At 40.4% G+C, this 14,118-nt stretch overlaps 1 protein-coding gene across 2 annotated transcripts; it reads left to right on the top strand.

Moving 5' to 3' along the window:
* Window positions 1–763: 763 nt before the first annotated feature.
* On the top strand, window positions 764–10,170 carry C1H1orf52 (chromosome 1 C1orf52 homolog). 2 transcript variants are annotated; one of them, XM_025377555.1, is made up of 3 exons: window positions 764–1,072; window positions 1,706–1,904; window positions 7,444–10,170. In XM_025377555.1, exons 1-3 carry the CDS (start codon window positions 797–799, stop codon window positions 7,515–7,517), a joined length of 549 nt encoding a protein of 182 aa, XP_025233340.1. In that variant the 5' UTR covers window positions 764–796; the 3' UTR covers window positions 7,518–10,170. The 2 variants fall into 2 exon arrangements, with proteins under 2 accessions (XP_025233340.1, XP_025233347.1); XM_025377562.1 differs by lacking the exon at window positions 7,444–10,170 and adding an exon at window positions 2,912–2,940 and having other exon boundaries at window positions 780–1,072.
* Window positions 10,171–14,118: the final 3,948 nt, after the last annotated feature.

Genomic DNA, 14,118 nt, shown 5'->3' with positions numbered 1-14,118 from the left:
ATTTGGGTGGAAAGATTGGGGTTGAACACTCAGATTTGGGAATCATAGCATAGTTAATGCCGTGGAAAGGGATGGGCTGACTTGCAACTTTGTAACGCCCTTTAAAATGTTAGAAGCATCACCGAAAGATAGTACAATATGTTGGGAAACACCAACATTTAAGGGCCATATGGAGCAAAGCAGGCGGAGAAGAGGCTGACAATGAGAAGCCAGAGAGTTTGGATGACCCAAGTGGTGGGCTATGATCCAAGAGTTTTATCAAAGCTGTTCAGAGCGCACTTGAATGAGGTCAAGCAGGAAAGGATTTAGTTCTTGGCTTGGGGAAGTCCACCACCCCTAGAGGTCTTCCATGACAACCTAAGGAATCACACTGAGAGTAATTTTTATTTGGAAGACGAGATGCAGTGGATCAGGAAAAAATCCTACCCTCTCTGGGCAAGGGCTAAAGTGGAGTGACAGCGAAAAGACAAAATTCTTAGCTTTTCTATGCCTTTAGTAAATGCTATCGAATGCGGGAAGTTTGGCTGGGATCCCTGGCTCATGAGCATACTTCGTCTCTTCTCAGAGCTCTTCAGAAATGAGCAAAAGCAGCCCCCGCCCCTGCTTGGCAACGTGCCGGGCCCGCCTCCAGCCTCAGCCCCTTCGCTAGGAAGCAGGAGCGAGGCGCAGCCGCCAGGGGGCGCAGACAGCAGGCTTATTTGTAAGACTTGGGGCGGGGCCACGCGCTGGGCGGGCCCTGGCTTGACTTCCGGTTTCCGGCTTCCGGCGGAGTGCTGGGTCGTCGCTCGCAGCCGTCATGGCAGCGGAGGAGAAGGACCCTCTGAGCTATTTCGCGGCATACGGGAGCAGCAGCTCAGACTCCTCGGACGAGGAGGATAACATCGAGCCGGAGGAGACGAGTCGCAGAACCCCGGATCTGGCGAAGTCGGCGGGCGGCTGTAGGAACAAGGCGGAGAAGCGGCTCCCGGGACCCGACGAGCTGTTTAGGAGCGTGACTCGCCCGGCCTTTCTCTACAATCCGCTCAACAAGCAGATAGACTGGGAGAGGCACGTCGTCAAGGCACCTGAGGAGGTGAGGTCCCCGACCCCGTTTCCCGGTCTCGGCCCCGGCCTGCGCCCCCTTACTCCTGAGCCCTCTGCTGGGGACCTGCTGTCCGTTCCCCCACACGCAGTCACCCCCGCGGGATGCCGCACCACCCCCTTCCACCTCAAGCCCTGGGAAACCTGGCCCCCTCCCCCAGCCTGGTGGGTGTCAGACCGGACCCGCAGCCCCGCCCCCTTGTGAGGAGACCCAAACCTCCGCGCTCGGTGCCCCGACCCCGCGCGGCGAGGACTAACGGTGGTGACTCCCCCGCCCCCCCCGCTGCAGCTTCTCCCTGAGACCCCTTCCCTTTGACGCCGAAGTGCCTGCGGTGCTGCCTCCAAGACAGTGTCTGCTGCAGCCTCCTGAAGGGGTCAGCCTTGGCGTAGTATCTCTGAGACTGGATTCTTCTTTGGTAACTAAAAGTTATTAGCTTTATTCATATAGGGAACCCTTTGGCTTTTCACTTAACGGTATTGTGATTTTGATGGAAAAATGTGTCTTTCAACCTTAAAGAAAAAAAAAAGCCTGAACGATAAGCGAACGGCAGGGAGTTGCATGTGTCCAGGTCCATCATAGGAACCTCGGTTCGTCACAGTGCTTCTTAATGTGCTTGCTTAACAGCCTCCAAAGGAATTCAAAATATGGAAGTCAAATTATGTACCACCTCCTGAGACCTACACCACTGAGAAGAAGCCTCCTCCTCCAGAGCTTGACATGGCAATAAAATGGTCTAACATATATGAGGACAATGGTGATGATGCCCCACAGAATGCTAAGAAAGCTAGGCTTCTACCGGAAGGGGAGGAGACGTTGGAATCAGGTAAGGAAAGTCAGAATCCCGTGGTAATCTATTTTGATCCCCGTGATGGGCTTTAAAAAATGAGATATTTAATGAATGAAAATTAAATCTAGCAAATTGGCAAACTAATTTGATGGTCTTTGGATACTTCTTGCTCTGCTTTTGAGAAAGATCATATATATTTGGCTTTAACATGAAGTCTCTGATAGCTAATAGTTGCTGTGTTATTAATGAAAGATCATAATGTTCAGGCTTTAAAGTGAAATATCTGGTATCTCATCCAGTAGTCTGTGTTTTATGAGGCCTTATTATTAGAACACAAATCAATTCATGGATTCTTGTGACTGGCTGCAAAGTGCCGAAGGCTTGATTTTCTTTTTTTTTTTTTTTTTTTTTGCGTCAGCGTTTCGCTCTTGTTGCCCAGGCTGGAGTGCAGTGTCGCGATCTCGGCTCACTGCACTCTCCACCTCCCAAGTTCAAGTGATTCTTCTGCCTCAGCCTCCAAGCAGCTAGGATTACAGGCGCCTGGCTTTTTTTTTTTTTTTTTGGGCGGGGATTAGAGATGGGGTTTTACCATGTTGGTCAGGCTGGTCTTGAATTCCTGACTTCATGTGATCCATCTGCCTCGGCCTCCTAAAGTGTTGGGATTACAGGCGTGAGCCACCGCGCCCGGCCGAAAGCTTCATTTTCTATTAAAGCAGTTGTGCTTCAGAGCTAAAATTATTATGACAAAATGAATTTAACTGAGCATTACTACATAGTAATAGGAAGATAATGACTTAGTTGTTTTACTTTAGTTCGTAACAGCATAATTTCATCTCTTACTTGGACTATCACAGTAATCTTTGCCTACACACTCTTATCCAATCTGTTCCATCCTTCACACTGCAGCTAGTGTTGAGTTTCTAAAAGTCATATCTGATTATATAACTTGCCTGCTTAAAACCCTTCAATGGGATAGAGTCAAGGCCTTCTATTGATAGGCACTTTCTCCCTGTCCACAGTCATTTTTAATGGCCCCTTTCTAGCGCTTGAAGATCTTGAAATCCAGAACTGAATTTTATGGTTCCCTGCCTTTCAGTATATGTTGCACCTTATTCTGGAGTGTTGTTTCTTATCTCTGGCTAGTAAACTCATTCATCTTTCAAAATCCAACTCAAAAGAAGAAATCTCAGGTATCACCTCTAATAATTATTTGCTCCTCTGTACCTTTGTTTATGCTAATGCTGTTGATTGCCCTCATCACTTGTATGTGGTTTTTTAAAAGTCTGTCTGCTTTATGATGAGTTCCTCAAACAGCAGGATTTGAAGTGTTTATGTTTGTATCAAGTACATTGTAAGGATTCAGTAGATAATTGTTGAATCGAACTAATGTTTTGGACCATTATTTTTAAGAAAGAGTATGCCATTTTTGTTAAACAGATTTCTGATCTTCTAACAATACAGGGGCTACTTAGCCCCTTTTTACAGTCATGCAGCGAGTGATCTTTTAAGAGAAAGGAGAACTGACTAGCGGGAGTTCTTACTTTAATTTTGATTCTACCTAACTTTTCCATTACTTTTGCTGACTTTCAATATGTATTAGAAGTCAACAATGAAGGAGCCTCTTCAGTAAGTGGCATCTTTTTGCAGACCTAAAATGATGTGAACATTTATAATATATAATACCTCACATTGTACAATCTTTTTCTTTTCTTTTTTTTTTTTTTTTTTTGAGAGGAGTCTCGCTTGGTCGCCCAGGCTGGAGTGCAGTGGCACTCCATCTTGGCTCACTGCAAGCTCCGTCTTCTGGGTTCACACCGTTCTCCCGCCTCAGCCTCCCAAGTTGCTAGGACTACAGGCGCCCACCACCACGCCTGGCTAATTTTTTTGTATTTTTAGTGGAGACGGGGTTTCACCATGTTAGCCAGGGTGGTCTCCATCTCCTGACCTCATGATCTGCCCACCTTGGCCTATCAAAGTGCTGGGATTACAGATGTGAGCCACCGTGCCCAGCCAATCTTTTTCATAATTAGTAAAAATATATTTGCTTAAGTAATCTGTAATTATTACAACACCTTGTGAAATAAGAGAAATGTGGAAATGATAGCTTACATCACTTGTCCAAGGTCACAAAACTAGAAAATGCCAAGTTCTAAAATACACACTTTCTCACAGTTTTCTTATTTATTACTCCCAGCAACCTGATACAGAAGTGCTACATGACTCATTATTACTATTTTACAGATGATAGAACAATCTCAAATTAGAGAATTTTCCCAAATTCATTCACACAGCTAAAAAAGAGGCAGAGTAGTAGGCATTCAAATCCAGACCTTTAAATATAAATTATGCCTTATTAAACTGGTATTTGGTCTCCTGATGAATAGCTATTTCTCAACAGTGTTTGAGATACAGATATTCTTCTGTAGGGAGAATGGCAGTAAAGATACTAGGGTTGATACTCAAACTAGATTTCCATAGGCTGGTGCTCTCACATTTTTGTCATTATGTGGAAAAAACCAGGATTATACACCAGGGCAAGCAAGCAAGAATTATCTTTCTTCCAGCTTAGCTTTTGAGTTAAGTTAGAAGGAGTTCCAAATATATGATAAGTAACACTGCTATTTACATAGATAATTTCTGTCTTTTTGATCACATGATGGTCCTTTGTCAGAAAACAAATACAGGCAACATCAAATGACAAAAAGACCCACTTTTAGAAGTGATTTTTGCCATTTCAGATTCCTATATCATAAACCCACTGTAAAATCAATTTATGTCATAATTTTTTAGCCCGTTTTTTTTCATTCATAAAATATGTATCAGAAACTCTACACTCTAATCCAAATTTTAGATTATCAAGTTACTTTTTTATTTTGCTTCCCCATTCTGCCCTTTGGCCTTTTATTGCTGGTTAACATCTGTCTTCCAGTTACGTTAGAGGAAGAGCTGGGAAAGGTTCAGAACTCATCACTGAGTCTTGCTGCTTATCAGCACTTCTGGTTTTAGTGGTTGTAAAACGTAAGTAAGCAAAGCTTAGTTATTAGTTGTAGCTTTATTGACATGTATAATTAATTGTAAAAGCATAATTAATACAGTGATTTTTAGTTTACGTTTTTAGAATTTAGAAAGTTTGTTTATTGATAAGTTAAACTTACTTAACTTGAGTGATTTGAGTTCCATAATTAAAAAAACTGTTTCCTCACCAGTACATCTATACTATATGAGACGGAGTAAAAAAGCTCAGTAAAGTTGATAAATGAACATTGCTCAGATTTTTTTCCCCTACTGTAGTTTATAAAGCAGTGCCTTGTCATGACACTAGGTGGCATAGCACTTCTGCTCAAATCACTGATAGCCAGTTATTTTTCAACTTCAGTAGTCTGTGGTTTTGTTATTCAGTTAATTTATTTGTAATAAGTGGCAAATTAAAAGCAAAAATATCTCAGTATCTTCTAAATGTATGTTAATGCGTAGTGAATATTGTAAACTTAATATTTTCCATTTCTATATTATCACTACTGAAAATCTCAAAGGACGAGCTTAGTGATAATTCACTCCAGTTAAAAAGCAAAAGGTGCTGGGTGCGGTGGCTCACGCCTGTAATCCAGCACTTTGGGAGGCCAGGGTGGGTGGATCACGAGGTCAGGAGATCGAGACCATCCTGGCTAACATGGTGAAACCCCGTCTCTACTACAAATACAAAAAATTAACTGGGCGTGATGGCAGGTACCTGTAGTCCCAGCTACTTGAGAGGCTGAGGCAGGAGAATGGCGTGAACCTGGGAGGCGGAGCTTGCAGTGAGCTGAGATTGCGCCACTGCCCTCCAGCCTGGGCAACAGAGCGAGACTGCGTCTCAAAAAAAAAAAGTAAAAGGTTTGGCTTGTTTTAGTGGTATACTATGTTATTTGGTTTGTAGAGCCAGAGCTTTTGTGTGAACATGATAAACTACTGATTAAAACTTTGATTTGTAAATTCCTGGGGTGCGTTGTTGATCTGAATTGTATTTTATTATTTTATTACACTGCCTACATAAATCCATAGTGCTCTGTGAAGCATATGAATAACATCACCATGCTGTGCTTGAAGAAGAGTGAAGATGAATAGTACTGATTGTTATCTGCGTCAATAAATGAGATATTCTGATTATGGTACAGTTAGCAGAAGGGAATTAAAGGCTTAAGATTTTAAGTATATTTCTTTCAAGGAATGTATGATTTGATGTCAGTAGTTCCCCACATTTTTTAATATGAAGGCCCCTTTCAATATCAAAATATTTTATAAATCTCCATTTGAGGACCTGTTGAACTTTTTGAGTATCTGTTGATCAAGAAAATAAAGTCAAAAGCAACAATTAATTAGTAATGTGCTCAAAATAAATTTGTATTTTATAAATCATAACATCTTTTCCATGTTACTCTGTCTATTTGGAGTTCTTAATACCACACATTTGTTTAGGGAGATGGAATTAGCAACTAGTCTGTGCTACCCTGTATTTTTTTTTTAACCATGTAGTTGGATATTTTAAAACATTGGATTAAAAAAAAATTTTTATTCTATTTTAATTTTTTAAATACTAGTTTTAAATGTTCGTTTTAAAATACTAATAAGATTTTGGAAAGGTGTAAAGGACATTGTTTTAATGTAAGGCTCTTCTCTAACCTCCCTCCCCTCTCCAAATTCTCCATAATATGAAGTAGGAAGATACATATTTTTCTGTTGCTGTTAGAATGTTCTGGCCGTCCTAGGAATGGGGGGGGGGGGGGGGAGCGGAAATTAGAACTTAGTACGTGATAAAATTCCAAATAGAGATTTGGAGAAACCTGTTTGTGAGTGCTTTTTAACCTCAAAATAAGGATTTGGGGTGGGTGGAGAAGGTGATGGGGAAAAAAGTTGTTTTTGGAGGAGAGAAAGCAGATTGAAAGGAGGAGGACAGCTGATAGCCACTTAAATAATGTCATGGTTAGATTGATACCTATTTTTTGTAAAAAGAAAACAATATGTTCCATTCTTACAAAGCATTGATTGTATTTGAATATACACAATGTAAATACTATTATGTAGTGGTGTCCAAGGGAGAGAATACAGTCATGAGTTCTTAGTTTCTGTTTTTCGTTTGGCCAATAAAGCCCCTTCATCATCCTTCTTTTCTGCTTATCACTAGAGACAGAAACTAAAAACCATGGCTTCAGGCTGCTAAAAGCCTAAAACAAAACAGCACAACAACAACAACAGCAAATAAGGCAGGTTGGACAAGCTTGCTGAGTATTTGGGAGCCTTTTTCAAAAGTCTGATTTGGGGGAAGTCAAGTCACTTATTTTAAGCTACCTTAATATAGTGCTAAAGAGTCACTTTCTGAATTTTGTATGGCTGCAATTGAAAAAAAAAATTGCTCACTTTCATTTGCATTTAAAAATCAGAACTCTAAAAGTTAATTCTTGTTTTTTATTGGGAAACTCTGAGAGAAACATTAGTTGATGAGGGTAATAATTTTGGTATAAAGCCAGTGAAATTTTAATGCTTAACATGTTGGGTTTTTTTAAATTACTGATCGAAACTCTTCCTTTTCTATTTAAAGATGATGAAAAAGATGAGCATACTTCTAAAAAGCGCAAAGTAGAGCCAGGAGAACCAGCAAAGAAGAAAAAGTAGAAACAAATGACCAGAATTTCTGGACTGCTAAACTTGTTGAAATGTTTCTTTGGACAGATTAAGTTGATATTGTGGGTTATTATGCCACATCTCCATGAAAGTGCATACGTTAATGAACTAATAAGTATTGCCTCAAGAACTTTCCACTGTAGAATTCTTTTTTAATTTAAAACATGTATGTATTTAAAACTCAAATGGTGACTTGTGATTGTGAAATTGATAACACTTGGTTGCATTCTTGCTCTCACAGAATTGGTGACATGCTTTTGAGAGTTTTGTCACATGTTGACATGCCAATGTTCTATAAACCTTTTATAAAGGAATATCTTTTTAAAGTAAATATATTGTAATGTACTGTGAACTTGTAGGGTGCTTTTCAACAGTCTTTGTACAGTGTAAATAGATCATGGAAATAAAATTACTTATTCAATATTACTATTACTGCATAACATTAACATTTGAATGTTTGTCTGTGACAAGTACCCTATTTGTTATGTGACATTTTAACTTGTAATAAGTATTACCATTTAAAGAGTGCCTCCTGTGTTCCAGGTGCTTTGTGCATATGTTTTCTCTGATCCTTAAACGTAGCAAGGTATTATTAGTATTCTCATTTTTTAATAAAGAGTGCTTGAGTAGCTTGTCTAATGTTACACAGCTAGTGAGTGATTCATTTGGAATTTAACTTGGGACACTTGACCTCCAAAATCCTCACATTAAACCACCTGTCCATCAGTCAAAATGTAGTCATCTTTCAAGAATGACATCAGTTATCATCTCTTCCAGGTACCTTTCTGTTGTACCTGGAGATCTGTTAGTGGAGGTCTTTTCCTCTCCTGATTGTATGACTGTACTTGTCATCTGTGCTTTATGGTTATTCATTAATTTCTTTATTAAATTGTAAGTTTACAGGACATTCAGTTAAATTTGAATTTCAGATAAATAATGTTTTAGTGTGTTTAGTATTCAGGACGTATACAAAAAATGGGTTTATCTGAAATTCAAATTTCACTGAACATCTTTTATTTGGTAACCCTACTTCTGCATGTTTTCTCTACCCAGCTTCTTCTGTTTTAATGCTTTGCGTATAGTAATAATAAAATGAACAAGAAGTAGTTGGGAAGGTGTAATCTTTTGAGTTCCAAAATGCAGTTATCTGTAGCATTTTGAACAATAAAAAGGTTACACACTGCATCAATCTTTCCATGTATCTCAAGCCCTTAAGAGATAAGAATTACAGAACACTGCACATTCAGTGTATAAGAACAAGACAGCCAAGCACGGTGGCTTATGCTTGTAATCCCAGCACTTTGGGAGGGCAAGGTGGGAGGATAGCTTGAGGCCAAGAGTTTGAGACCAGCCTGGACAACATGACAAGACCCCATCTCTACAAAAAAATGAAAATTTAGAAAAAGAAAAATACACAGTCTGAGTATTTTTTTAAACTGTTTTTCCCCATTGTGGAAGACAAAATTTGAACAATTTTGCAAGATTTGTTTACTTAGGCATGTGTATCAAGTAGATTAAAATTTATAAAAGTCATTAAGAGTGGTTGCACCAGCCATGGTGCTTTGTGGAATGAAGAAGGTCCGTAACAGTATGATGGCTTCCAGTACATGTTGAGTTTAGAAAAACAAATTGATAGCTGCCCATCCTCCAGGTTTGCAAATACATGAATCGCAAAATTGAAGTAATTGCTAAAGCAAGAGTATGTTTTTTTAAGATTGTAGTCTTCGTAATGAATTTGGAAATTTGTGGTATCATATACTAGGGAGTGGCATCAAGTGATAGAGCAAGACCCTAGTATGACATGACACCAAACCAAGTTATATTTGTGAAGTTGTAATTCCCAGGCTCTGGAGAAATCTAAAATTTGGATGCATGTGTTGGAGAAATATCTCAGAAGTTAACTGAAAACATTGCAAGGTTCTTAAGTTAGCATGAAAGCAAACTTCTCTCTTTCCTGGAAGATGTGCAGAGTACGTTTTATGACGGGGAAGACAGGACTTAAGAGGGAAGAGGCTAAATATTTTGGAGCAAGTCTGACGCAGCCATTTGTATCTCCTGGTTGGAAAATGGACTTTCATATCACTCTACATTCATCATCACATTAGAGAATAGATTATTTTCCCCTTTAGAGATGTCCTAGGAGCGTGTTTGCACAAGAGTCCCTGTGGGTACTGAGGTAAAGTTTGGTTGAGCTAGTGGAAACCTAGTGGGGAAAAGTCTTAAAATCCATATACATAAGAAAAATCATCCAAGTATCTTTCATTTTAGAGAATCGAGTCAGTTGCTGTTTCTGATTGTTTCCTCCTGTTTAAGGAAGTTAAGCCTGGGCAACATGTGATCCTGATCTGGTTTGGCTGTGTCCCCACCCAAATCTCATCTTGAATTTTAATTCCCACAATTCCCATGTGTCATGGGTGGTGACTGAATTATGGGAGTGGGTCTTTCCTGTGCTGTTCTCATAATAGTGAATGAGTCTTATGAGATCTGATGGTTTTAAAAACCATCAGTGCCGGGAGTGACCCTGCACAAGCTCTCTGCCTGCTGCCCTTCACGTAAGATGTGTCTTGCACCTCCTTGCCTTCTGCCATGATTGTGAGACTTCCCCAGCCACGTGGAACCGTAAGTCCAATTAAACCTGTTTCTTTTGCAAAGTGCCCAGTCTCTGGTATGTCTTTATCAGCAGCATGAAAATGGACTAATACAGTTAATTGGTACCAGTAGAGTGGGGTGCTGCTGAAAAGATACCCAAAAATGTGGAAGTGACTTTAGAATTGAGTAACAGGCAGAGGTTGGAACGTTTGGAGGGCTCAGAAGAAGACAGGAAAATGTGGGACAGTTTGGAACTCCCTAGAGAATTGTTGAATGGCTTTGACCAAAATGCTGATAATGATATGGACAATGAAATCCAGGCTGAGGTGGTCTCAGATGGAGATGAGGAACTTGTTGAGAACTAGAGCAAAGGTGACTCTTGTTATGTTTTAGCAAAGAGACTAGTGGCATTTTGCCCCTGCCCTAGAGATTTGTGGAACTTTGAACTTGAGAGAGATAATTTAGGGTATTTGGTGGAAGAAATTTTTAAGCAGCAAAGCATTGAAGAAATGATTTGCATGCAGTTAAAGGCATTCAGTTTTATAAGGGAAGCAGAGCATGAAAGTTCAGAAAATTTGCAGCCTGACAATGTGTTAGAAAAGAAAATCCCATTTTCTGAGAAGAAATTTAACCTGGCTGCAGAAATTTGCTTAAGTAATGAAAAGTCAAATGTTAATCCCCAAGACAATGGGGAAAATGTCTCCAGGACAGGATAGAGGTCTTCACAGCAGCCCCTCCCATCACAGGCCCAGAGGCCTAGGAGGAAAAAGTGGTTTTGTGGGCTGGACCCAGGATTCCTGTGCTGTGTGCAGCCTAGGGACTTGGTGCCCTGTGTCCCAGCCACTCCAGCCATGGCTGAAAGGGGCCAACGTAGCACTCAGGCCATGGCTTCAGAGCGTGCAAGCCCCAAGCCTTGGCAGCTTCCACATAGTGTTGAGCCTGCAGGTACACAGAAGTCAAGAATTGGGCTTTGGGAACCTTGCCTAGATTTCAGAAGATGTACAGAAACAACTGGATTCCCAGGCAGAAGTTTGTTGCAGGGATGGGGCCCTCATGGAGAACCTCTGATAGAGCAGTGCAGAAGGGAAATGTGGGGTTGAAACCCCCACATAGAGTCCCTGCTGTGGCACCACCTAGTGGAGCTGTTAAGAAAAGGGCCACCATCCTCCAGTCCCCAGAATGGTAGATCTACTGACAGCTTGCATCATGCGCCTGGAAAAGTCACTGACAACGCCAGCCTATTAAGGCAGCAGAGAGGGAGGCTGTACCCCGCAAGGCCACAGGGGCAGAGCTGCCCAAGACCATGGGAACCCACCTCTTGCATTAGCGTGACCCAAATGAGAGACATGGAGTCAAAGGAGATCATTTTGGAGCTTTAAGATTTGACTGCCTTGCTGGATTACAGACCTGCATGGGGCCTGTAGCCCCTTTGTTTTGGTCAAATCTCCCATTTGGAATGGCTGTATTTACCCAATACCCGTACCCCCATTGTATCTAGGAAGTAAATAACTTGCTTTTGATTCTACAGGCTCATAGACGGAAGGGACTTGCCTTGTCTCAGATAAGACATGGGACTGGACTTTTGGGTTAATGCTGAAGTGAGTTAAGACTTTGGGGGACTGTTGGGAAGACATGACTGGTTTTGAAATGTGAGGACATGAGATTTGGGAGGGGCCAGGGGTGGAATGATATGGTTTGGCTGTGTCCCCACCCAAATTTCATCTTGAATTGTAACTCCCACAATTCCCATGTGTCATGGGAGGAACCCATTGGGAGGTGACTGAATTACGAGGGCAGATCTTTCCTGTGCTGTTCTCATTATAGTGAATGAGTCTCACGAGACCTGATGGTTTTAAAAATGGGGGTTGCCCTGCACAAGCTCTTTTTGTCTGCTGCCATCCACATAAGATGTGACTTGCTCCTTCTTGCCTTATGCCATGATTGTGAGGTTTCCCCAGCCACATGGAACTATATGGCCAATTCAACCTCTTTCTTTTGTTAATTGCCCAGTTTTGGGTATGTCTTTATCAGCAGCATGAAAATGGACTAATACAGAACTCATCTCTACAAAAAAATTAAAAAATTAGCCAGGCATGGTGGTGCACTAGCTACTGGGAAAGGCTGAAGCAGGAGGATCGCTTGAGCCCAGGAGTTAAAGGGTGCAGTGAGCTATGATGCACCACTGTACCCTGGCATGGGTGACAGCAAGATCCAGTCTCTAAAAAAAAGACATAAACTATATCAGGCATGAATGGCTTTTTGTACAGGGTAATTTGAGAAAAGAACTAAGCATATGTGGGCCATGTTTTAAAATTTGAAGTGCAAATAGCTTCATAGAGTTTTATGGGAAACATTCTAACTGGAATCAGAAAAATATTACTGAGTCAACTGCTTTGGCCAAAAAAAATTACTGAGAAAATTGGCAATGCATTTTCACCATTAAAACAGTAAGATTCTGGACTCAGTTGTAAACTTGCAACTTTCTAATCTTAAAATTTAATGCTGTGTAGTGCTTTTGAATTCACAAAGTTTAGTCACATAATATTTTAGTTTCCAAAAATCCAATTAGGTAGGTTTCATCATTTTCAAATTGTGAAATGGAAAATAGGCCCAGTGAGCTGACACAGTTTACCCATGGATGTACAGTGTGTTAGCTTCAGAGAAGAGAGGGATGGAGAAACTGGTAGTGCTTAGTTGGATATAATGGCTGAGCATGAGGCTTTCTTTCATTGCAAATTATATTTTTAAATTTAAAATATGAACAGATTAATACAGGTTTGAACATAATCTACATATAAAATATGTCACACAAGTTAGGTACAAAGCTCTACCAGAGACATTTGAAACCTCTAAGTATTTTTACAGGTCTATATAATCTGAATAAACTCTGCAACTCAGTTTGATTAAGTCAAAAACTGACTAATCTGAATTCATAACTGGACTTGAAAACATATGATGGGTGGTATTTTGGATTTTTAGAATTTTTACCACACTGAACTGCTTCCCTATGTCACCCCTCCATTTCATAATAGTACAGAAGTTTCACATATTCCTACAAAATCGTGTTAAAATTCCCAGCAAATGTTTTGGAATTTTCATTACATTCTAAAGTTTTCTCTCTTCATCTTCCTCCACATAGATAATTTTCCAAATTTTTTGAAGCATTGCATTTCAATGAAAAGAAAGTGGGGAGACACCAAGAGGCACTTATGTGTTCTGTCCACAGACGAGGGACTTTTTGCCTGTTTTTTTCATTGACTAGAACAATGCCTGGCACATAGTAGGCACTCAATATGACTGCTAAATGTGGCAGGTAAGCTGAATTCCTCATGTCATTTGTCTTGGTATAATGCTATCCCCCCATCCAGAGGCTTATGTTTTCAGTTATATGGGCCAATATGTCTTATTAACAATGTAAACAAGTTTGAATTGGGTTTTCTGTCATTTTCCACTAAAACCATCAATTAGTGCAAAACTGATTTTATTCCTTTGGTTTCTTCCAGGGCTCCATGCTATTCTGGTTCTATTTTCTCTGCTTCCTTCTCTTCCAACTGCCCCTGTTTGCCAGTGTAGTCTACATTGTTATTCTTCTCATTCTCTACCCTTGTTCTTGAAGATTTTAGTCAAGTCCATGGCTACCACAATCAGTAACACTTTGATGATCCCTTACACTGTATGGCTTGCCAAAGTGCTCTTATAAAGCCTAGATTTGTGTATCCAATTGTACATCTCCACTTGGGTCTTAAAGGTCCCTACCATACTGTATGTCCAAACACATTGTGTCAAAGGTCACACCATGTACCATATTTTGTTTCTGATTGATGGCATCACCATAAACCCAGAAACCTGCCCTACCTCACTTCCCATCACATAGGTTTAGTCAGTAAATCCTGTGGTTTCTACTCCCTCATTTCCATGTGCCTCTATTTTTTCTCTCTCTTTTTTAAAATCTTTGCTTTTGAATGGCGGCAGCATATGTCACATGCCTCTTAATCTAGCTCTA

The sequence above is a fragment of the Theropithecus gelada genome, chromosome 1 (assembly GCF_003255815.1).
Source record: "Theropithecus gelada isolate Dixy chromosome 1, Tgel_1.0, whole genome shotgun sequence".
Taxonomy (NCBI): Eukaryota; Metazoa; Chordata; class Mammalia; order Primates; family Cercopithecidae; genus Theropithecus; species Theropithecus gelada.
This window is presented reverse-complemented; position numbering and strand designations above follow the sequence as displayed.